Here is a 25315-nt window from a genome sequence, read left to right as displayed (position 1 = left end):
GGTCCTTTATTCGTTTGCATAAAAAGTGTAGCACTTTTCTACACTCGATTTGATTTACACCAGTGTAGAGGAAGTGTAGCACAGAACACTAATATACAGTGTAGTTTATCTACAAAAAGGAGATGTAGATAAACTACACCTCCTCTACACTGGTGTAAATTCAATCAGCAAACGAATACTGAAATCGAGCAAACGAAAGGACCTATTATCATGCGATGCATGAAGAAATCGCTAAAATTTGATATAGCAAATTAGCACGGTTTTGTAGCAATTTTTTAAGTTTAGACAAATTCAACACACACACACAACTCCTATTTTTAAGGGTAAAATAATTTAACTGAAAGCTTAAATGACTCTTTTGGCACAGTCTCTGCTTTTGGTTTCCATGTTTCCAATTTCACTCTGTATCTAGGAAGAGGAAGCATTTCTTGACTTATGACAAACTGGGGCTCATTTTTGACGTAGAATACGTGGTTAAAATTCCTGGGTTAACATCTGGACCAACTGTATATAGCATTATCGGCAGAGACAAGTTTTCAACTTTCCCTTTCTCTAGAAAGATTATCGGTAACCGGTTAACGCTTAGATTAGGGAAGGTCTAAGGGTTAACATGACGTTAGACCTTGAGCATATAAGTAGCGGAGCGTGTAACCTCCACCTCTTGTCGTTGTCGCAGTTTTCCGAAGGAAAAAGAGAAAATTTCAAAGATAAGAGAGATCTTTGACGCAGTAAAAGGTATAAGTATGCATTAAAAGATAGAACGTAGTCAGTTTGAATGATTTAGAGCTACCCCAGGTGACCATATCTCATAACAGTTATGAAGCAGAAATGTATCCCACGCTCCTTGTTTTATAACAGATATATCACACAAAGAGTACAAATACAGAGCGCTTATGTAGCAGCTATGCTCCTATGTCCGCCTCAAACAAGGAACACATCTCCTTTCTGAAAGGAGCATAAATAGTTCAAACATGGATCATGCAAATATTTGTTTCATGGGAGATCTATATATATTACGTTCATGTGCTATGTTTATTATGTTTCATTTGTTATTGAAAATGCTTTAAAAAAAAGCATGAAAAATTATGGAAATTAATATAAACTATTGCAATATTGAACTCGTATTTTGATTCTCCAAATAGTGTGTATTTATTGATCATTTTTGAAAACAAAAATTGATTATTGTTCTCCAAGAAAAATTAGGGCATGTCTTTCTGGTCTTTACAATTTCCTGCATTCCATAAAAAAAATAATCAACAGTTGTTCATTAATGCAGGAAAGTGCAAAGACCAGAAAGACATGCCCTAATTTTTCTTGGAGAACAATAATCAATTTTATTTTCAAAAATGATCGATAAATACACACTATTTGAAAAATCAAAATACGAGTTCAATATTGCAATAGTTTATATTAATTTCCATAATTTTTCATGCTCGAAAAGAATACTATATGCATATTTCATATCTTTCTGAAGAAAATTTTCAATATAAGTATATGATTTATTCATTTATTTCTACATATGAGGTACATGCAACACGTGAGGAAATAACTTATATCGAAATTTACACCAAACAGGACATTATTTATTCAAATATAATTTTTATATGCTAAATATAATAAAAACATAGCCTATTATGTGTTATAAGACTGCTATGAAAATACGAGAAATGATTTATTGACCTACAGTTCGATATCCATAGCACTTTAATTCTTTTCAGTAATACACCATTTCACTGGAAAATCACTATGACACACAAATAACTTATCAAACGTTCAATATCTGCACTTATTAACTTTGAGTAATCCACTATTCAACTGACAAAACGTCTAAATGCTAATAAATACATATCGAAACGACAGCAGTATCAATAGCATTTCTCACAATCCTCCATATTTGTTTACGTTTTACAGCGCCCTCGACGGTAGTTAAAACGCTTATGGTGTCATGCTATGTTCATGATCTCAAAATGATACATGGCAAATAAAGAACAATGTTACAAATATGTTACATGGATATCAGGGAGCGGGAACATGAAATTCACAAAATGTGGATATAATTTCGATACAGCACAGGTACATCTCAAATATCGCATCAGACACGTAATGGTTACAGAAAAATAACACATAACAAAGTTCCCCATTCGATCTCCCAAGAAAACATAACAGATATGTTACTGGTCACTTGGGACACTACTTTAAATCGTGAATTTAGTCAAAAAACTAATAAGGCAACGTTTGAGTTAGCATAGCAAGTGTCGTGAACGTTTTGATTCAAGATTCAGGGGTAGATACACATACCTCCACCACATCATAGGGGATATAATAAATTACCAACACATAGGAACCTGCAGAGACTGCAATTCAAATTGAAGAACCTCCTGCATGCATGTACTAGTGAGACTATTATATAGAGTTATTGATATTCTTGAGTCAGAGACCCCGAAGTTACTAATTTACTGTAACTGTACTGTATGTCTTCTGCCATGGAGCAAAATAATTTAGCTTTAGTTAGAAGAGGAAAAAAATTTTCGACACCAGATCGTGCAGGTGCCACGTCAAAAATTTCCCGGAAGCGAATAAGCAGAATCGAAGACCTATTCGAAAGCCTCGAGCCGTGGAAAATTTTCACAGACGTTGGGAAACTGTCGCAAAATATTTCTATTCGGCGGGACGGAAAATTACGTTCGATACATTCCTTGAGCCCTGCCAAGAAATACTTAATAAAATTACAGATATTTCCAACCATGAGCTATCTAGCGAAGATGCGGGAGGATCCAAAAACCGCTTGGAAGACTGCAACAGTGTGGTCCCAATTCACAACCAGCGAGACCTCAGAATTGTTCCAAAAGACATTAGAGATTATGGACGCAGCAAAGGAAGATATAGAGTCACAATTGGAGGAGAACAATGAATTGGAGGAGAACAATGAATTGGAGGAGAACAATGAATTGGAGGACAACAATGAATTGGAAGAGAACGATGAATTGGAGGAGAACAATGAATTGGAGGAGAACAATGAATCGGAGGAGTAACTGGTACTATATTATAGATCATCTTCTTTCTAAATGTGAAATTTATCCCATTAATAAAATAGTGTTCACAAAAAAATATTTGAGCAATCCTTATTATCCAACGAGAGTGTTCAATCTATACAGACACATCCATCGTTATCGCAATCATAGGTATTCGAATATTGATAATACAACAGTAAACTATCAGTCATGTATCTCTCAGCTGGATGCCCATAGTGACCCCAACAAAATACCCGACCTACTAGACTTCTTCATTACAACTAACGAGATATCAATGATGTGGATTATCATCCACATATCCTCCGCCAAGACTACTAAATAAAAAACAAATTATGACGAGTACTGCAGATTGGTGGATGAACAAATAAAGCTATCAGCTATCATTAAGATAAACAGAACCAGATAAAGTAGACGAGGCACTGGAAGTTTTTAACAATATTTTGATATTGGCAGTCACACAAAGTATTCCACAGGTCAGCCTGAACAGAAGCGATATTTAAATATTTTTCTGAGCGAAACAGGGGACAGTAGGTTTCCAGAAAAAATATCACCCTATAGATTTTCTATCGAAATTGGCATGTAACATGGTGTGAACTATAAATTATAATATGTATGCCAAATATCAGTTGGGTATTTTGTGAAGTGTATATACAGGGTGGTCCAGATCGTATTACCAAGAAATTTTAACCACGTATTCTAGATCAAAAATAAGCCCTAGTTTGTCATATAAACGTATGTCGAGAAATGTTTCCTCTCCGAAATACGGGGTGTTAAATTTATAGAAAAAAAAAATGTTTTTTATTAATAACTTTCACACTGCTTGAAATATTTTCATGAAATTTGAAACATAGGTTTTGAGCGTCAAGGAGCACTTTTTGCATAACATCATTTCTTTTCTATTCTACCAGTGGCATCCGTACTGCAGCGAGACTGAATATTTTCAAATAAAAAAATGATACGCCACTGTTTTTTCCGACAATAAAAATTACTATTTAAATCCTTATTTAATTTGGAGCAAATTCGGTCTCTTGACTTTTTGCTGTACGAGGCACCGTTTCCGGTTAAAAAAATTAAACACATTCTTAAGCATGAAGAAATCGCCAAAATTTGCTGCAGTACGGACGCCACTGGTAGAAGACAAAACCTATGTCTCAAATTTCATAAAAATATTTTTTTTTTCTATAAATTCAACACCCCGTATCTCGGAGAAGAAATATTTCTCGAAATATGTTTATATGACAAACTAGGGCTTATTTTTGATGTAGAATACGGTTAAAATTTCTTGGTTACGTTCTGGACCACCCTGTAGATATATAAGAGAAAAACTTGAAAAAAATTCTAACTTCAACACACCCTGTATCTCGAAAACGAATCGTTTGCGTTTTGCGTTTATGAGGCTTTTTTTTTAATTACTCAAGGAATCTCATCCTCTTTTCGTTTGTACCTCCAATTTATGAACATATGTCCTGTATTGTTATCAAATTAGCTCATATAGAATATGATATTCTGATCGCTTATATATATATATTGAATTCAATAAAAAAAGTACTACTGTAGCTTTGGGAAGTGAAAGATGCTTCAGATACTAGGACAGCTATAATTACTTTTGTTAGGGAAAACAAGATTTCATTTTTTAGAGAAGATTTTTAATTAAAATTTGACTAGCTAGATCTATATTGAACTATTTGATTCTTATTATTATAATTATGAAGAATCACAAAATGTTATTTCTTTAGTATTAGACTATCAAATGTGAAATGGGTATCAATAAAAATTATTTTGTTCACATTTAATTTAAGTGCTAGAAAGTGATCTAACCTCCACTGATGTGAGAAAGTATGAGATCCTCATTTTTGAAAATTGGAAATGTAGAATGAACGAAGCAAAAAATAAACAGACATATACAGGGTGTCTTTGGCGAATATTTGAACAGTATACACTTGAGGTAGAAAGATACATATTTTTTCCGATTCGGCCCTGATAAAAAGATGTAGCCATCACAGTGGTAGTGAACTCTAAAAGCAAAGAGCGTTGGTTACTCTTTGCTAAAAGAAAAGAGAGAAAAGGTCTTTTAGAGTTCACGAATGCCACCAAGGAGAAAGAAAATTTTCTTCAGAATAACAAGCTAAACTCTACACATCTGTGGATCTTTTGAACTGAGTTGCATTCAGCCAAAGTACCCAATTTTCCAAATATCACAGATATTTTCTATTTTTGAACATCAAATCTCTCGAAAACAGCGCATTATACGAGAAAATATGAAGAATACTTTTATTTTACAAAACTTTCAAATATTCATTAAATAACGTCCAACTTAGTTTCAAAGGTTGGTTCTTTAAATTTTTCTTATTTTAATGGGACGTAATGGTCATAACGAGAAAACTGGAAGACGGTTGATATTTTGTGTTCGAAAAAGAATCATCAGATAAATGCCAAAATTCATTTTATTCGATAAAACCGTTTGTTTTTTTATGGTTTTTCAACAACCTGTATCTTGTTCGTAAAAATGGTATGAAAAAGTGTTTCTCTTGATCTCAAGAATCTAGTTACAATATTTGTACGAGTCAAAGACGCACCCTGTTTACCTTTTTCGTATATTTTAGTGTATAAATTTGGAAAATGGACAATAACTACCTTTTCCCTATTACTTCTAATGATAGGTGAATAAAAGAAAAATTTATCACAAAATGACAATTTTGTATTATTTCTAATCGATATCTTAACAAGTATATTAAATACATATATTCAATATTTACATTTCATAGCTTTCTACATTCTAATGATTTCATCAGAGATAAACAAGAAAATCTTGGAGGAACTGCAATATGCGTAGGAGTGTCCAAATATTCCTTTATATTTTTCTGTGATTTCTGCACAACTTGTAACACTGTACCATTTGACACATGTGAAGTCTTTTTGAATGGCATCATCTTGTTGAGTAGAGAAGCAATGTGTTCATCGGGTATATCATCAACATATTGGTCAACTGAATATTCTTCTGTTGATTCTGCTCCAATTGAAAACAACTCTTTATTGGAGTCTACAAAAAATAGTTCCACTCTTTTATACCAGTCAGTCTGTGTGTCCAAACATGATTCAGTAGGAATAAAAGCTGCAGCCATTATCTGTTTTGATGACAGTATTTCATTACTGATGTAAACTGGTTTTGAGCAATTCGGTGAAAAAATCGCAACTTCTTTGTTTCTTGTGATAACTCCCATATAAATAGATAACTTGTCTGCAAAAAGAAACTCCACATCCAGCGGCACAGTCCATATCATTCTTAATGTCAAAATATTCCAAACTGAGAGTCTGTCTTTAGTGGCTACAACAATTAAGTGACATAGATTATTGGTGCCAAACTGTACTTTCTCAATATCCGTCTTGTATTTTGGATAGACTAGGGAGCATTTTAGCTGACAAGAATCAGGTGACCAAGTTGTTAATGCTGGACCAAAACCTATAGCCATCAGTGAACCATCTACTGAAAATGATAAACCTTTACAGGGCATATCCAAGTAAGTACCGTTCCCCATTGCATTCCAAATTGTACGTTCAATGTTCACCTTAAGCATAATTATTTTATGCCAGATTTTAAACTTCTTATCTGCGCCAACTGTTACACACTTTAACTCTTGATCTCCATTGGTAGGTTGAAATGCAATTGATGTTATAGAATCTTCATGTGGTTTCTCAATCGATGTGTTTAACTCATAAGTTTGACGAGATGCATCAAATGCCCAAAATTTCAATCTCAATTCATGATAACCATATTCAGATTTTTCAAGCTCTTCAACAGTTGCTAACCACAAACTATTCTTACTGAAGGCAAACTTAGTAACTACAATGTTGGGTATTTCAATATTTCGTTCATTTGACCTTTTATTTTGACCCACAACGTCTATACTGTATAATAAACTGTCAGTTTTAGGATGATAAAACTGTAATTGTCCAATATTTCCATTCATAACCAGTGCTTTCGTTCTAGAATCTAAAACAATGCCAGACTCATAGTTATCTCCAACAACAAAGTGTTGAATAGAACTAATATTATTTAGATTGGAATCAACAATTTTCACTTCATTATTAGATGTGAAAATAGCTAAAAGCTGACTTCTTGAAGATACACCTATTTCCTTAATATATCCAGATAATCGGGGCAAAAATTTTTTATCTTGGCTATTTTCCCAGTCCCATCTAACCAGCACAGATTCATTTCCTCCGCTATAAAAATAACTGCCAGATGAAGAAAATGCTAAGCAATTGACAGGTAATGTGTGCCAATGATAAACTGATTTTGCTGGATTTGTGCTGAAGATATTTCGCCATAATATCACTTTTCCTTCAGAATCTCCTGTTAATACAATTTCTTCCTGCTTATGACACTCTAAGCATGTTATACACAAATCTTTAAATTGTTTCTCAGCTACAAAAACTTGTCTGGACTTTTCAGGATTATCGATCATAATGAACTGCACACTCTTCTTGTCAGCAACAGCAAAAAATCTTCTGTTACTTACACCAATAAATATATCATCTCCTCTCAAATTCACTTTGAAATTTTTGAATGATTCCTTTTGAATATTTACTAAAGCAACCATCGCTTTGCCTGAACTTGTGTAAGTAACAATACCTTCCAAACAATCCAAATTTTCATTTGGTACGAAATGGAATGAGTTAATTTTCTCATTGAATTGTACCTTTTTCGAGATAGTTTTGAATCTAGTTGCAGTCTTCCAAGCTCGAAACTCTCCATCTTCAGAAAATGCAATAAGGTTCTCACAGTCACTTAAATGAGTAATATCAATTCCTACGATAGACTTATCTAAGCCTTGATATTCGGTTATTAACTGTCCAGTTTTGGTACTATATTGGAGAACAGTCTGTTTCTTCACAATGAATATACACTCCTCAGTAGAAGAAAATTTAGGTTTTAAGTTGATATAACACCCTCCTCCACGCGCTTTAAGTTTTACTTTTTCTACATTCATATTCACATGAAATACTTATTCGCACTCACTTTGAAATTCACGTTTATCTCTAGTCTTCCGATTCAACGAAAAGTAAGGTTAACTTAACAGTTTGAGAGGTTATGACCACAGAACACAAATAATTTGACAAAGATCAACCTTCCTCTCTGGTTTTTGGTTATGAGTGGGACACTGATTGGGTGGGTTGTTAATCATATAAACTGGAAAAAATCAAATCTTGTTTTATTTTTTATTGAACTTTTATTGTTAGTTTTATCAGTATCAATGTATGTGGATGTGGACACTCCTCACCAAATGAAGGCGAAGTTACTGCTCCAGAACTATATTAAAAAAAATATTGGCATTGAATGAATATTTTCTTTTTCTTTATGTTTCAACCATAGATCCTCATTGGATTCGTCGTTTTTGAGGTTGGAATGATTTGTTTATTATAATTTTTAAAGAATATATTTTGTTAATTAGTAACAAAAATATTTATTTACTATCCTAAAACTTAATATGCTATATTGAAATGTCTCAAGAGGATGATAATATTCATGTCTTGGAAGGAAGCAGTAATCAGAAAGGTGGTCTCATCGTCAAAAAAAGCACTACGACCCCAACTTTCAAAGTTCCTCAACGATCGTTATTGGGCTTAGATAAACTTGCAGCAGCTAAAAGAAAAGAGAGAGAGGAAAATGCTGATAAAAAAATCTCACTGAACCCAGAAGACGGATCGAAGAAAGTTTCAGGAGATTCTCGAAATTTCAGAATACCACAATCAGAGACACCAACATACACAGGAGGTGTAACAGAAGAAGCTCGGAAAAGGTTGTTGGATAGGTTGGATACAACTAAATGGAAGGAAAGGGGAGTTTATGCATCTTCTAAGGAATCAAAGAGAAGGTCTAGCAATTATGATGAGAAGAGTGAAAGTCGTAATGAAAAGAGATATGAACATAGAGATAGCAGGAAACATAGGGATAGTGAGAGGAGAAATAATCATGATGATAGCGAACGGTCAGATCGTAGAAGCTCTAGAAGAGAATTTAGATTTAGAGATGAACCTGGTACTCCTGATCTGAGGTTAGAAAACTTTTCTGTAAATTTTTATCTATCAGTTGATTTTTGTCATTCTAGATTAGATAAAATTATAGTATTTGCAGTAAGATCTTAATTAAGTAGTATGTTTTTTATAATGAATTATTTTGAAAAATTTTGTTCATATCAAATAACTAACTCGGCATTTCCAAAGGGTCAAAAGTGATGTTTCAAAAACAGCATGGGAAGAAGAAGATACAGGATACCAACCAAGAAAATCATCCTGGGATTACCCCACTCCATCTCTTTACAAAAGACAGGAGGGTAGTTGGTCAGAAAGAAGTCATCAATCCAGAAGGCATGATTATTATAGCGAAAGAGATAACAGAAAGACTAAGAAATCAAAATATGACGATGATACACCAAAACCTACTCCAGCACATCGTTACAATTCATGGATGAATGATAGAAAAAGAACAGGAGCAACACCTGGCGTATCGCAAGAAGCTAAGGTGAAATGGGATGCTACTGTCGATAGAGAAGCTTGGGAAGAGGAACAAAGAAGAATAGATAGGGAATGGTACAACATAGATGAAGGTAGTTCATTTTGGGTTTATTACTTTAATCCTAGGGTCTGGGTCTCCCAGAACTTTAATATTCAGGAAATTAATTGAGTGAACTGAACTATATCTATGAATTTTTCCATGGGGTAAGCGTCTCGACCCCACCTGAAAATATTGGCTATATAAGCTACTGCTTTTATCTAAGAATAATATTAAAGCTGTGATTGTTAATTGTGAAAATTTATTCCTAATATTTCATAATGTTTCAGGGTATGATGATGAAAATAATCCATTTTCAAGTATCAGTGAAGAATATACAAAGAAAAAGGAAGAACAGTTGGAACAAAGAAGGAAAAAAAGGTTATCTGCACAACAGAGGCAAATAAATAAAGATAATGAATTATGGGAAAGAAATAGGATGCTTACTTCTGGTGTTGTACATTCTGTTGTGTTTAATGAAGATTATGACGAGGATACTCTAGATAGAGTCCATTTACTCGTACATAACATAGTACCACCTTTTCTTGATGGAAGGATTGTATTTACAAAGCAGCCAGAACCTGTTATTCCAGTCAGGTAAAAGAAGCAGTGAACATTCTATTAAATCAAAAAATTAGATGTTTTTTGCTCTGATCTAATTCTTTAATTTTAACACTCCATTATTTTATAGAGATCCAACTTCAGATATGGCTTTGTTGGCTAGAAAAGGAAGCCATTTGGTGAGAGTCTTCAGGGAACAAAAAGAAAAGAGAAAAGCTCAGAAGAAACATTGGGAGCTTGGTGGTACTAAAATAGGTAATGGAAAAAGAACCATATGGAAATGGAAGTATTAATTCATTTTATCATGTAGGTAACATAATGGGTATAAAGAAAAAAGAAGATGAGGAAGACAAAAGATACAACAAAGACGATGATACAGCAGATTATAAAACAGATCAAAAGTTTGCTGAACATATGAAAACCCAAGAGGGAACAAGTGATTTTTCTAGGAAAAAAACTATCACGGAACAGAGGAGATTCCTGCCGGTTTTTGCAGTTAGGCAGGAACTTCTCAACGTTATCAGGGAAAATTCTGTAGTGATTATTGTAGGTGAGTTGCGAATTTTCATTCGTTTCATTATAATGAATGTTATGTGCAATGGAAATTTGTTGAAAGTACCTAACCAAACTGTATCATATGCTTAATCGCTTTCTAATGTTTTCATTAATCTTGATTTAAATAAGGCCGAAGTAATAACCTAACCAGAATTTTGACCTTAAAATTGGAGGAAATTTGAGTTCTTAGTAACATTTCTCTACAGGTGAAACTGGTAGTGGTAAAACAACACAGTTAACACAATACCTGCACGAAGACGGTTACAGTAAGTTTGGAATGATCGGCTGTACGCAGCCAAGAAGAGTTGCCGCCATGTCTGTTGCAAAACGTGTGAGTGATGAAATGGGCACGCAATTGGGAGATGAAGTTGGTTATGCCATACGTTTCGAGGATTGCACTTCCGAAAATACTGTAATAAAGTACATGACCGATGGAATATTACTGAGGGAAAGTCTGAGAGAAGCTGAACTGGATCACTACAGTGTCATCATCATGGATGAAGCTCACGAGAGATCTCTAAGTACAGATGTACTGTTTGGACTCCTAAGAGAGGTAAGTTTGAAATTGAAAGGTTCCATTACTGCTGTCTAACAATTTATTTCCACATATGTTCAGTATTAAATAAGTATTACATAATATATAATCTTAAAAGTAATTTATAAATATTAAACTCTGGATATGTAACTTCCTACTTCTCAAGTGGAGCATAATTCAAGAGTTTTTCTATAAGATCGACGTGCCCCAACAACATTCTTCTACAGCAATATCTCTTCAATCCCAATGCATCCAAAGCATCACCTTCTGTATATTCAGCTTGAAGTAAACCTAGATATGTTTCCCATTTGTTTCCAATAACTTTTCCACAAGTGAAACACCTCACAGGAATAATCATTTTCTGTAATAAAAAACTACTTTAAGAAATAACATTCACGCAAAATAGTTATGTTATTAGCTTACCTTTTACTGTATTTGGGCCGGGTATAAATTCCTATTCGCAATAACTAGCAAAGCAACGAATTTGGAACTTGCAGCTTTCAGGGAATGAAAATTCTAGAATAACAACAAAAAGGTTATGTTAACATTGACATATAACTTCAACCATAGAATTCGAAGTCTTTTTCTTTTTTTTCTTCGACACGAATGTTTGAAATCGGTTCAATCGGCGCCGCCTGGTGGAGAAATTTACAAATGCGATAGGTAGGTTAGCTATGTTGCTATTTGCCAAAATTGAATGCTTGGAATTTTGTTCCTAGTTTGCAGTTACATATTTCAATTTTAAGATTGATGATAAATTACATCAAATATAGAAATCATTTTGTTGTGTTTATGGATGCAATAGTTGTGCCAACATCGTCTCATTTAATTTTTTTTCCTAAATACAGTAGCTACACAGTTTAAATGATCAACAGAAAGGATATTGTTGAAAAAGTGAAAGAAAAATAATATCATTTTTGTTGATTATTGATATTATTCAAATTCAAACGAAAAACACTACTTCTAAGCATTTTATTCTCACAAATAACTGTTAATGAAGTTAACGATTTCAAAGCAAAAAACCTCCAGTCCGCCACTTCAATGATATAATCGTAACTTATATTTTTTTGAACATAAGCCCCATGTTTTCACATATTCCAGTCCCATATTTTTTCTGGTTCAGAATATATAATATACGTCGGGTCTCGAATTGTTTCTCCAATAAAAAGACCAGTTTGGTCAAGTTTGCAGGTTATTTTCATTGATAATAGGATAATGCATATAGAGCTTTATGCTTCTGTCTCGGGTTATGAGAGACATTCGCCCATGTGCGGGAAAATCCGTTAAAATTTAATGCCCCATTAAAATTTTAATCCCCCATCAAAAATGGCAGTTTTAAATTGTAATGGGGCATTGAATCTTAATGGACGTTCCTGCAACTGGGTCTTTGAAGATCATTTTCATGCCTCGATGTTAGAATGAAAGTTTCGTTCCTATCAGCTCTTCACTGACAATTAAATGTGTAAAATTTGTTGAAATCATCTTTGTTTTATTATTTTGGATAATAAAGGAAATGAAAATAATGAACACATATGGAGGTCATTCTGAGTACAGAAATTTTCTTCAATAATTATAATATAATTATAACATATAATACAATTATTTCATAAGACATAACAAAGTATCGATTTTTAACGAAAGTAAAAAAGAATTTTTCGAAACATTCTCACAATATTTTAATTACATAATATACTGCTCACCATCTAGCAGAGAAGGCTCTGAACCTGGCTACGATATTGCTCAAACTCCAACTCGTATCGGAAGGCTGAAAAAATAATAATAATTACTGGTCATTGCTCTCTACGCAGAAGATTTTTAAGGAGCATAAAATGAAGTATGTTTCGGGGAACAATAGTTTTTAGTTGTACCTGGTATACCTAATTGTTTTATGTTATTCGCAATATCATAAATGCTCTTTGAATGAGGTTCGTGGAGAAACAAAATTTTCTAAAAATCTGTTTTGGACTTTGAAACATATTCGGTGCTCCAATTATAGAATGCTTCCAGAAAACCCTTTTTGAAAATTTCAATTTGGTTGAGGGATTTTCTGGGCTATTTCCATCATTCAATTACTAGAATTACCGATTTGAATTTATTATAATTTTTGAATTGATGTTACCGTTGCTAATAATCGATGAAAATCCTTAATAAAACTAGAAAATAAATGTTGTATATTATTCAGTTTTCAGTTACGATTAATTCGGTTGCTATAAACTTACCTTTCTAGGTTTTCCGTATCTACAAAAGCAAACAAACTGTTCATCGCTATTGAATTTCATTTTCTGAGCACGTTTCAGTTGCGATATGATTGCTTCTTCATCGTTATATGGATAAAATCTGTCGCCACTGTTTGATATTTTTATTTGGGTCCTCATTGTCCAAAATTCCAGTAATTTGAAAATATATACTCTATCATCGATAAGGCCGCAAATGTTCAAATGATTCGGATTCTTGCTTTTTTCTGAAATGGTGTACAAAAGGCATTTCGATAAATATTTTTCAGTTCAGTATAATTTTGAAACACTAACATGTATTGGAACATTGGATTATTTTGATTATTATGGCTGTCCTTCTATATCGAAATATTGTGTTCTCTATGTTTTTGAGAAATGTTTTTTGATATAAAGATGGTATCTAGGAAAAAATATTAAAATTTCCTTTCAGTTGCCATTTGAGGGGGTCGTACCTAAGTTCCTAAGTAGGGGCTGCTTATAAAGAATTATATGAAAGACCCACACTTCTTTTTGATAAGAAACGCCCCTTTAATGTTTCTACAAATATGCATTCACACCCTTAATATTATTTCCTACTCATTTCTTTTGGATATGAAATATAGTTATTTACCATATCCAAGGTCCCATAAGGCTATGCCGTAAGTGGTGTATGAATCATCTTGCATCTTATGCTTCTTCTCCACGATGAATCCAGTCTCGAGAACTGAACACACGATGGAAATCTCTTCATGATCGAACCACTTCGAAGTACGTAACTTGTATGAGTCGTGATCGCTGGTCATAACAGGATGACTCCTCAAAAGCTCGGCCAGAAACATCCTCCTGTTTTTCCTTTCTTTCTCCTCCTTATTCGCCCTTTGAGTGGCTTGGATTTGAACCAAAACATCAACCATCATCTTGGAACACGATTGAATTCCTGATTGAAATCGATCTGAGATGAAAACTCAGTTTTTTATACACTTACTTGGTTCTTTTTGAAAGAGTTATGTAAAATAAACCGTTATTTTCACTATATTTTATGTATTTTGGGACGCTAGTACCGAGTACTTTGGGTTTTTCCTCACATTAAAAAATTTAATTGCCACTTCAGACCAATTTGGTTCTTTCTAAATACCTACTTATCTTCGAATTAGTAATCAACGAACGGAAAATTTAAAAAACTTATCGATTTGGGAGATAATATACATTCATACATTGACTACTAACGCTTCACTTGAGAAATTTGATGTATAAGAATTCTAACAAGAAATCCAGATGGTTTGGTCAATATGTTTGTATTTTCATTATGCGATAAATATTTTCACTGTGGAGCGGCTATGAAGAAGAAAACATTAAACATCTTTTTGGGAGTTACCTATTTCAAGGTAACGCTCAAATCAACAAATTGTAACAAGAGTCTATGTATCATAAACTATGATGGGTGTATTTCCCAAGAAAACTGTATATTGGTACTTGATAGGATTGCGGTGTTAACTTATCTCCTATTATTCCAAATACTAGAGTCATTAAAAACGCATCTGATGATGTCTTTGTAATGGCATAATTAACAACTTAATAATTGAAGGTGAACATTTTTCACAGTGAGTTTTTTAAGGTATTTCAATCTTGTAGGTGCGGAGGTAATCCACCTCTTTGACTTAAAAAGTTTTCTCACAAGAGGATAGCGCCGTATCTGAGATATCGACACTTTTGTTATTTCTCATTATCAACCGTTGGAATTGAAGATGAAAAAGTAATCTTTTCGAAATATAAAGGGGGGAACAATTAAAAGTACTGAATTAATTTCCTCACCTTATTATTTTTTGAAACTGTTGTTTTTTATTTCTTCTATTCACTTCAGAGAACTAGTTTCAACTAGTTAGGTCTAGAAATAAACCATGGAGAAATTTCGGTTTTTAGACCAATGAGCTATTCTGCCCTTATAGGTCTTTCAATCTTTTCATTGTTACTTATTATCCGTCATTTGTTTTCATTATCGTTTTGTCATTACAACGTTATCTCTTATTCATGAACGGCGATGGTTTGGAAATTTTGGGTATCAGTGGATCCTAAAAAAATAGGTACTTTATTTGTTTTTAACTACCGCAAATATTAGAAGAATTTTTCATTTTTTGGAGAATATACCTATTGGTCAATGTTTTCAACACTGTATAGTATTCTTCTCTTTGTTCAATACTCTCTCCTATATTGCATACGGCGGTTGCATAAATTAAGATAAATTGATGTGGTTTCAGTAAGCTAAAATATTAAAATTAATCTTTTCCGAATTAACTTTGGAATGTTCTAAAAATGAACGAATTTGGTTTTCTATATACGATATTCTTTTGGGCGTTTGTACAATGTATGTAGGGTATAAGAATGCGTCATAATTTGATTAACTGATAAACTTTTTCCAAAGTCCCATTACAGTGATCAGCGATAATAAATAATCGAAAATTAAATATTCGGAAATCTGTGTATTGCTATTCCAAATTTATCCTTCACTTGAATATTTATTTTGATGTTGTGTGTCATATGACTGAAATAATAAATTCCAGAAAAAAAATGTACAAGGTCAATCGGTAATTTAGAGCAAAATTTCTAAGGATGATAGAACACCAGAAAATAAATGGTCTTCATTTTTGTTCGATGAAGTTCTTGGGTGATTTCTTTCTAAAAGTAACGGTTTCCGAGAAAAGAAATAATTCATCAACAGGTACGAGCGTGTTTACCTATGCGATATCGTGCCAACATTATAGGGGAACCCAAACAAAAAGATTTTTATTACTCACCCTCTCGCTCCAATAGAATGTCTGTTCAATATAATTTCTGTCAGTTTTCTGGTTTCTAAGAAGAAAATTAAAAATTGCTTGTCAGGTGCCATCCTTAAGGGACTGTATCTAAGCAGGGACTGCTACAAAAAAAATATATGAAGGACACACACTGTTTTTTGACAAGAAATCATTCCTTAAATTTTTTCGCAAATATTCATTTACACCCTGCTTGTATCTTCATAATGTGGTACCATAATGCTTTCAAATGATGTGTATTAATTCATTTACATAGATTAATTTACTGGGTTTTCTTATATTTTGTATTATTTTGGTTTTGGTAACGTGTCCTATACAAATGTATTTTGTTAGGATGAATAAAATTATTATTATTATTTGGGGATACCAAGAAACGTTATTTGTTCATACTTCTTTTGTTCTCCGGATTCATTGAGGGTGGGTGAACTGCCTTCCTTCCAAAAAGAAGGCCTGTGAAAAGTCAGCGAGTTTATACATATACATAAGTCTCATCATCATCACTTATCTTGATATCCTCAGATAAAACCAAACATTTGAATGCATTTTGTTACCCCATTCTGATGTTTTGTAGGAAAAACAATTATCGTTAGGTTTGTAACACCCTTAATAGGCGGTTTCGCTCATGAGTTCATTAGACATAAATACCAATCATTTTCTGGCAAATTGGTAATGGTAAAATACTGAGTTGTTGGGATCTCCAGGTATTCTGAATTGAATAAAGAAAGGTATTCCATCGTGTATGCAATTGACCCATACATAAATAACATCTATTTCTTTTTTTAACAGAATAACATATCTTTATTTTTTTTTCTAGATCGTTGCTAAGCGTCATGATCTCAAACTTATAGTCACATCAGCCACCATGGATTCCAGTAAATTTTCAACATTCTTCGGCAATGTTCCAACATTCACCATACCTGGACGAACATTTCCAGTTGAAACATTGTTCAGTAAAAATCCGGTTGAAGATTATGTAGATGCTGCAGTGAAACAAGCCCTGCAAATACATCTACAGCCCCCATCAGGCGACATTCTCATATTCATGCCAGGTCAAGAGGATATTGAAGTTACATGTGAGGTGAGATATTGAAAATAATTCCATTTGAGATATCGATCCAGAGATTATTGTGCCACCTTTCTTTTGTTGGAATTTTTAATTTTGAGGGCTCCAACCCAACGGGCTGTCGATTGAAGAGTCATGAGATATTGTCCCGGCTAAGGACTTACACTGTCTTGATCTCAAGTTAACTTACTAGTCTCTTTTAATCCGCAGGTTCTAGCTGAGAGGTTAGCAGAGATCGACAACGCACCTGAATTGTCTATATTACCAATATATTCGCAACTACCCTCAGATCTACAAGCGAAAATCTTCCAGAGATCCCCTGATGGTATCAGAAAATGTGTGGTGGCCACAAATATTGCTGAAACATCGCTGACCGTAGACGGTATTATATTCGTAATTGATTCAGGATATTGCAAATTGAAAGTGTATAATCCGAGGATTGGTATGGATGCCTTACAGGTTAGAACATATAGTTTATATATGTGCATGATAGTTGCAGAGGAAGAACTTTTCCATCTTGAAAAGTAGGGTTTTTCATAAGTGAGTCTTTTTTAAAAGAAAGTAAAAAATGGCCTATATACAATATTCAAGATGGCAGAGTTATCATCCCCTCAAGTCAAATACCATTTGAAAAACTTGGTGGAACGTGGAAGATGAAGGATTGAGACAGTGTTTGTGAAATTGTCCGTACTTTTACACCATTTTTACATAGGCAACTTTTAGGAATTTTGTGAATCATTTAAACCAATTTTATTGTAGAGTTCTTAAACTTCTTTCCATTTTTTTTTACACTGATGTCCTATGTTTTTTCATGATGGTGTATACAGTATCAAAATGAACTATTTCCTAACCCAAGTTACAAGGTAATGAATGATTACCTTGTGATTTTGTGGAAGGGTCTGATTTGAGCAGTTCTCCTGTTCCAAAAAAAATTCACCTTTGAAAACACCCTATATAGTTTCACTAGTACTGGATGAAACATTTTCGTCAATCTGAAATTAATTTTTGTTACTCATTACCAGTGGAAAATAAGTGGCCCATATTTGTTCAGAAAATCACAACTGAGATGTTAGTTTGACTACACAATACTCAAATAGATTAGAAAAAGCCTTTTTAAATGATTGTTACATTGCAGTTGACTTTGAATTATTCTTTATTGATCCTTACTAAAGAGTTTCGAACTAAACACTATAGAATTTCAAAATTCACGCCCACAACAATGTTACAATCATTTATAATCATCCTGTACTTCTTGTAATGCCGTTCATTCGTTATCGTTTTTTCCATCCATTACAATGTGATTACTTTTTACAGATATACCCTATAAGTCAGGCCAATGCTAACCAAAGGTCTGGTAGAGCAGGTCGTACAGGTCCAGGTCAGGCATTTCGTTTATACACTGAGAGACAATATAAGGAAGAACTTCTTATCACAACTGTTCCTGAGATTCAAAGAACCAATCTTGCCAACACGGTTCTATTGCTCAAGTCGTTGGGTGTGCAGGATTTGCTGCAGTTTCATTTCATGGACCCGCCCCCACAGGTAAGACCATTGCAAATGATTGTGATACCCGGGTTTAAGGTCGGGAAAAAGGTTATTTTATTAATTTCAATTAATGGGAAAGGGGAAGTTATACCTTTTGAATCTCCATTCAAAAAGTTTATTCACTACTTCATTATTTAATGTTGTGATTTTTCACCTAAAGATTTTTTTGATTAATGTTAAGGGAAGACTTGATGTCACTGCGTCTCGTTTTTTCCAATTCAGTTGTTTGTTTCCATTTAGGAGAATATATATTAAACTTTCGTTTATACATATAAAACTTGAAGATTTTCTATCATACACAGTGCAAAAAAATTAATGCACATTATGGAAATCTCAAATTTATTCTACAACTGAAGGTGTTTTCAATGATAATTATTTTTATCAGAATTATGCATGCATGTGTTATCCACTTTCAACGGTTTTCTTCAATATAGATGTTTTTCCCAGCAGGAATAAAAAAAGATGATATTATCAGATTTTGAATGTATTGGCTCCGTTCTAAAATCAGTTGTTCTCGATCAATTCTAGTGATCAATAGTTTTTCTTTCGTTTGATTTTCCACACTCGATCGCTATGCAACGCGAAACACGCAATTTGACCCAAGAGGAATGTGCCCAAGCGGTAGTTTTGCGAGAAGAAGGGTGGACATACACAAGAATTGCATAAAGGTTTGGAGTTTCCCATACAAGTGTGTCCAGAATGTTGCAGCGATTCAGGGAGACAGGTATGAATGTCCGAAGACCAAGAGGTAACAACTGCCATTCAAGAACGTTACTTGAGAGTTTCTTCGTTGAGACAACGGTTTGCAACCGCTCGCCTCCTTCAAATTCAGCTTGAGCAAACTCAACAATTAGCACTCAAACAATAAGAAATCGCCTCAGAGAACACGATTTAAGGCATCGTGTCGCGGCAAGAGGCCCAGCTCTAACCCCAGCCCATCGAAGGGCGCGTTTGGATTTTGCGAGAAAGCATATTCATTGGGCAGAGGCCGATTGGGAAAGAGTTCTCTTCACAGATGAGTCTAGATTCTGCCTCTACCATTGCGATCGACGTTCCCTTGTATACAAACGTCCACATGAAAGATATGCTCAGTGCAATTTCCTGAATACTACTGGTTTCAGGGGAGGATCGATTATGGTATGGGGTGGAATATCTTTGACTGCTCGCACAGACCTAGTGGTCGTTGATAATGGAGCTAGGAATGCTGATAAGTATATAAGGAACATTCTTGAAGAGCATGTAGTGCCATATTTGCCCCATACATTGGTGAAAATTTCATTTTTATGGACGATAATGCCAGACCCCATCGTGCGCGCATCGTTCAGGAGTACCTTGAAGAGGTTGAAGTCTCTCGAATGGAATGGCCAGCAAGAAGTCCAGATCTCAATCCGATTGAGCAGGTTTGGGACAACCTCAATAGAAGGCTGAGAAGTTCAGAAAATCATCCAGCTACTCTTAATGACTTAGGAATCCAACTCGAAGAAATCTGGGAAGGATTAGATCAGAACATTTTAAGATCACTCATTTTGAGTATGAACCGTCGTTGCCGAGCTGTAATTAACGCAAGGGGTGGAAATACCAAGTATTAAATCACTTATCAGCATTTCAGTATTTTGAAAATTGTTCATTTCTCTTCTTTTACATAAGATTCAGTGAAATCCTGAATTTTTCTTCCATTTAATGTGTCTTGTTTCGTTCAAAACCTTCCCGAGAGAACATAAAAATAAGTTATAAAGTCAATGTAGAGTTAACTTTCATTAAAATTGAGATTTTCAGAATGTGTGTTAATTTTTTTGCGCAGTGTATTTCGCTGAATTCTTGGCGCAGTGACTTCGGTAAGTGGTTTTTCTATATACTGCAGACATGATATGGACAAAAATAGTGATGAAAATCATTAACTACTTTTTAATTCCAGGATAACATCCTGAATTCTTTGTACCAACTCTGGATATTGCGAGCATTAGATCATACAGGAATGCTAACAAAATTAGGAAGGCAAATGGCCGAATTCCCTCTAGATCCGCCACAATGTCAAATGTTGATCGTTTCTAGTCAGATGGGATGCACAGCTGAAATTCTGATCATAGGTAAGTTAATTTGAAGAGTTATACAGGGTGTCCCAGAACTCAACGTCAAGCCTAAACGGGGTGACAGGATTGATTGTAACCATCATAAGAAAAATCAGAAAAAAAATCTATCCCATGCAGTTTGAAAATTATGGTCATTTAAAAAAAAACTAAAAATTTGGTCGAAGTGTAACCATTTTTCGGTTATTGTGGTTAATTTTTATTATTTTTGTTCATGTAAGCTTTATAACCGTAACCCTAAATAACATTTCTTGAATCACAGTCAAAAATAATGACACAATTGCCCCAAGTTTCTCAGAATTAATACTATATTTGTTAAACTATGAATTCAAAATTTTCAAAATTTGTCGACTTTGATAGGCCCTCCTTTAAAAAAAATGTACTAGAGTGCCTTGGCAAATGCCATTAAAAGTTGTCGCATTTAATCCATCTCTCTCATCATTTTGCCGTAAAATTAAGAACCTACCAAGAACTTGTGCGAATAAAAAACATTTTGACTGAGTAGAATGGGTTAGCAAAAATCGGGTTACTTGAGGTTTTTATTTTTTTCTTCTTTTTTTTAGTATGAAACTAACAAGTATTGTACCATTTTTCAATCCTAATTAAATGCGCCAACTTTTAATGGCATTTGCCAAGGCACTCTAGTACATTTTTTTTAAAGGAGGGCCTATCAAAATTGACAAATTTTGAAAATTTTAAATTCGTAGTTTAACAAATAGTATTAATTCTGAGAAACTTGAGGCAATTGTGTCATTATTTCTGACTGTGATTCTAGAAATGTTATTTAGGGTTACGGTTCCAAAGCTTAAATGAACAAAAATAATAAAAATTAACCACAATAACCGAAAAATGGTTACACTTCGACCAAATTTTTAGTTTTTTTTCAAATGCCCATAATTTTCAAACTGCATGGGATAGATTTTTTTTCTGATTTTTCTTATGATGGTTACAATCAATCCTGTCACCCCGTTTCGGCTTGACGTTGAGTTCTGGGACACCCTGTAGATGAGAGGAGGATCAAATGATTCTTCCTGAAACGTTGCTAATAATCTGAAATAAAATTATATTCAGTATCCATGTTGTCGGTACCTTCCATATTTTTCCGACCGAAGGGAAGAGAGGAAGAAGCAGACGGTGTTAGGGAGAAGTTTCAAGTGCCCGAAAGTGATCATTTGACCTTCTTGAATGTTTATAATCAATGGAAACAAAATGGGTAAGGTTTTAGATTTTTTTGTGTGTTAAATCAATCTGATATCATCATCCCTTTCAGCTACTCATCACATTGGTGTAATGAACATTTCATCCATATAAAAGCGATGAGGAAAGTGAGAGAGGTCAGGCAGCAACTTAAGGATATTCTGATCCAACAAAAATTGGACATACAGTCCTGTGGGACTGATTGGGATATTATAAGAAAGTGCATTTGTTCAGGTAAGGATTGAGTTTTTTTTAAACTTTTCATGGGTGGCATCCGTTATATAAATTATGTCAGTTTTTTCTGATAAGGTATGACTGCGCCACCAATAAAAATAATGCTGATGGTTGTGGATCTTCATTTTCTTGGGATTTCTTTGATAAATGGATACCTATAGGGTTTTTCAACAAGAACTTTGTTTTGTAAATCAAAATAAAACAATAAATTCAGATGACAATGATTCAAATTTTTATTTCATTCAGAAAAGGATGGTTTGGCAATTATGAATGGAAAATGATATCTTATAAATGTCCACCACGACCACGGTTACAGCGGTGTTAAATCGCATCATCTAGCTAGCCCTTTAACGGCTGAATTTCGTGAAATTTTGCGATCAGGAAATTTGGTTTGCAATAAATCCATTGTTTCGGTAGATGTGCTACTTGTGGCACCGTCTTGTTGAAACCACATATTTGTGATATCCATATCTTCAACAATAGGCCAAAATTTAGTTGTTAACATCTCTCGATTATGTTGACCGATCTACAGATCCACCATTTTCATAGTGAATTTTTATTATTGCGAAACGATTTTTGAGTGAAATGGAATTCATTGTAACAATAAATTTCATAACCGAGATACAGGGTGCTTAATGTATTCACCTAAAATTTGAATTTCTCATAGCTTTTGAACCAACCAGTATAGTTGGTTGATATTTGGAATATATGACTTACACAGGTCTTAGAACGATTTGTAACCAAAATAAGCAAAGAAAACATTTCTCAATTCGCTTTCCCTGGAGTTTCCTTTGAGCAAAATGACGTGCGGCACAATGAAATCTACTGAATCTCATCGAAAATTTTCTGCTCTTTTCAAATATCTCCATCAAATCCAAAAATTTTGATATACATTGAATCCCAGCTTGGAAGATGTCCCATATTTTTCAATTACGGCCTGGAATTTCTTGGGAATTTAAATGTGAATCTATCCACCTGTGCAAGTGAATCATATATTCCAAATATCCACCGACTATACTGGTTGGTTCAAAAGTTATGTGAAACTCAAATTTTGGGTGAATACATGAAGCACCGTGTATCTCGGTTATGGAATTGATTAGACCTATCATATATGGGTTTTTTGGACTCACCTAGGGTAGCTCTAGTTCAGGTTACTGTATGTTCATTTACCTATGAAACACCCTGTAGATATGTCAAAAACCAAATGTCAAAACTTTCATGTAGTTCCAGTGGGGCCATAGTGAAAAACAAAGTTCTTGTTGAAAAACCCTATATTTCTACGCACTGCTCAAAAATTGAAGTATACCGGGTGGCCCACCCCAGATGCGGCGCTGTAAATAAAGATATTTTGAAAATCTTTTCTTGTGGTGTGTGTAGCGTGTTCAAAAGCACAATTTAAAATTATTGTCATATACAGGACTATATACAGGTCTTCGAAAACAAAGATGTAGACCAAAGTTACACTTTTTTAAATGTAACACTCTGTAGTTGACCTCAAAAATGGAATGGCAAGCTCAAATTATGATGATTTTCTTCAGATCACTTTATACCTTAGAATGACCATTTACGAGATAATGGCCAAAATGGTTTACTAGTTTTGAATTAAAAATCGAAAATTGCTCAGAAACTATCAGGTTTAGATGTGGGAAAATTTTATGAAGATAGTTTCGAAAATGATTTTTACGTTCAACGAGATATAGAAATACCGGGTGTGCCATTTGAAATAAGAAAATTTTCGACGATCATTTGTAGTTGATGTTTGAGAATTAATTATGATCACTCTGTATATTCCACAGTTGAAATTTTCTTTTATATGTAGGAGTAGCCAACTTCTCTACTCGAAAAAATTCTGTCTGTATCGCTGGCGTAACTAGTTTCTTCATTAATTGCTATTTAAAAAACCTCCATATTTTCGATTTTTCGCCATTATCTCGTAAAGGGTGCTTCTGAGCTATAAGGTAATCTGAAGAAACTCATCATAACTTGAGCTTGCCATTCTATTTTTGAGGTCAAATATAGGGTGTTACATTCAAAAAAGTGTAACTTTGGTCTATATCTTTGTTTTCGAACACCCTGTATATACGACAATAATTTTAAATTGTGCTTTGGGACATCCTACACACACCACAAGAAAATATTTTCAAAATATCTTCATTTACTTCGTCAAAATGAGCGCCACGTCTGGGGTGGGCCACCCGGTATATTATTACATGTAAGTACGCAAATTATTAGCTTCAATTTTTGAGTAGTGCATAAAGATTATTGAGAATTCCTGAATGGGCAAAAAGCAGTTAGAGAGAGCACTTTGATAGTTATTAATTTTTTTTTTCAGCGTACTTCCACCAAGCAGCCCGTCTCAAAGGAATCGGAGAGTATGTGAACTGCAGAACAGGCATGCCCTGCCACTTGCATCCAACATCAGCTCTATTTGGCCTGGGTAACACTCCAGATTATGTCGTTTACCACGAATTGGTGATGACGGCGAAGGAGTACATGCAGTGCGTCACCTCTGTCGATGGCCACTGGCTCGCAGAATTGGGACCCATGTTTTTCTCGGTCAAAGAAAGCGGTAAATCGGGAAGGGCGAAGAAGAAACAAGCAGCCGAACATTTGCAAGAAATGGAGAATCAGATGCAGGTCGCGCAAGAAGAAATGAGAGCGAGGAAGGAGGCAGCAGATAAAAAGGAGGCTGCTATGAAGAAGGGGCAGGAAATCATCTCTGCTGGTACAACACCAAGGAGGACGCCATCTCGGCTAGGATTGTAATTTAGTGTGTAAAAGTTGATTTTTTTAATCAAAAATAAAAAGTTTTTTAAAGTTTTCATTTCACACATTTGTTGTAATTTCTGTACTTCTAACCCAGAAAGAAAAACCAAGTGCTCATGAAAGGTAAGGATATTGTTAGCTGAGAATGTTGGCAGGGCAAGGTC

At 34.2% G+C, this 25315-nt stretch overlaps 5 protein-coding genes across 8 annotated transcripts; 2 read left to right on the top strand and 3 right to left on the bottom strand.

The window, feature by feature from the left end:
- Positions 1 to 2407: 2407 nt before the first annotated feature.
- On the top strand, positions 2408 to 3105 carry LOC123322242. The gene is made up of 2 exons (XM_044910157.1): positions 2408 to 2949; positions 3022 to 3105. The coding sequence occupies exons 1-2, from the start codon at positions 2472 to 2474 to the stop codon at positions 3030 to 3032; spliced, it is 489 nt and encodes a 162-aa protein (XP_044766092.1). The 5' UTR covers positions 2408 to 2471; the 3' UTR covers positions 3033 to 3105.
- A 2603-nt stretch (positions 3106 to 5708) lies between these two features.
- Positions 5709 to 8129, bottom strand: LOC123322139 (WD repeat-containing protein 75). The gene has a single exon (XM_044909990.1). The coding sequence runs from the start codon at positions 8021 to 8023 to the stop codon at positions 5792 to 5794; it is 2232 nt and encodes a 743-aa protein (XP_044765925.1). The 5' UTR covers positions 8024 to 8129; the 3' UTR covers positions 5709 to 5791.
- Positions 8130 to 8414: 285 nt separating this feature from the next.
- Positions 8415 to 25207, top strand: LOC123322082 (pre-mRNA-splicing factor ATP-dependent RNA helicase PRP16). Of its 3 annotated transcripts, XM_044909926.1 has the most exons (13): positions 8415 to 9088; positions 9258 to 9640; positions 9876 to 10182; positions 10277 to 10401; positions 10457 to 10696; positions 10908 to 11254; positions 17074 to 17337; positions 17533 to 17781; positions 18637 to 18864; positions 20783 to 20954; positions 22026 to 22167; positions 22225 to 22385; positions 24718 to 25207. In XM_044909926.1, exons 1-13 carry the CDS (start codon positions 8535 to 8537, stop codon positions 25149 to 25151), a joined length of 3606 nt encoding a protein of 1201 aa, XP_044765861.1. In that variant the 5' UTR covers positions 8415 to 8534; the 3' UTR covers positions 25152 to 25207. The 3 variants fall into 3 exon arrangements, with proteins under 3 accessions (XP_044765861.1, XP_044765869.1, XP_044765877.1); XM_044909934.1 differs by lacking the exons at positions 8415 to 9088; positions 9258 to 9640; positions 9876 to 10182; ... (1 more) ...; positions 10457 to 10696; positions 10908 to 11254 and adding an exon at positions 14718 to 14834; XM_044909942.1 differs by lacking the exons at positions 8415 to 9088; positions 9258 to 9640; positions 9876 to 10182; ... (1 more) ...; positions 10457 to 10696; positions 10908 to 11254 and adding an exon at positions 14901 to 15034.
- On the bottom strand, positions 11280 to 11820 carry LOC123322313 (DNA-directed RNA polymerases I, II, and III subunit RPABC5). The gene is made up of 2 exons (XM_044910259.1): positions 11660 to 11820; positions 11280 to 11597 (listed from the first exon to the last, which is right to left on the bottom strand). The coding sequence occupies exon 2, from the start codon at positions 11592 to 11594 to the stop codon at positions 11391 to 11393; it is 204 nt and encodes a 67-aa protein (XP_044766194.1). The 5' UTR covers positions 11595 to 11597; positions 11660 to 11820; the 3' UTR covers positions 11280 to 11390.
- LOC123322226 lies at positions 12710 to 14582 on the bottom strand. Of its 2 annotated transcripts, none has more exons than XM_044910136.1 (4): positions 14435 to 14582; positions 14081 to 14386; positions 13456 to 13697; positions 12710 to 13001 (listed from the first exon to the last, which is right to left on the bottom strand). In XM_044910136.1, the coding sequence occupies exons 2-4, from the start codon at positions 14364 to 14366 to the stop codon at positions 12933 to 12935; spliced, it is 597 nt and encodes a 198-aa protein (XP_044766071.1). In that variant the 5' UTR covers positions 14367 to 14386; positions 14435 to 14582; the 3' UTR covers positions 12710 to 12932. The 2 variants fall into 2 exon arrangements, with proteins under 2 accessions (XP_044766071.1, XP_044766065.1); XM_044910130.1 differs by having other exon boundaries at positions 14081 to 14366.
- Positions 25208 to 25315: the final 108 nt, after the last annotated feature.

The sequence above is a fragment of the Coccinella septempunctata genome, chromosome 1 (assembly GCF_907165205.1).
Source record: "Coccinella septempunctata chromosome 1, icCocSept1.1, whole genome shotgun sequence".
Lineage (NCBI taxonomy): Eukaryota > Metazoa > Arthropoda > Insecta > Coleoptera > Coccinellidae > Coccinella > Coccinella septempunctata.
This window is presented reverse-complemented; position numbering and strand designations above follow the sequence as displayed.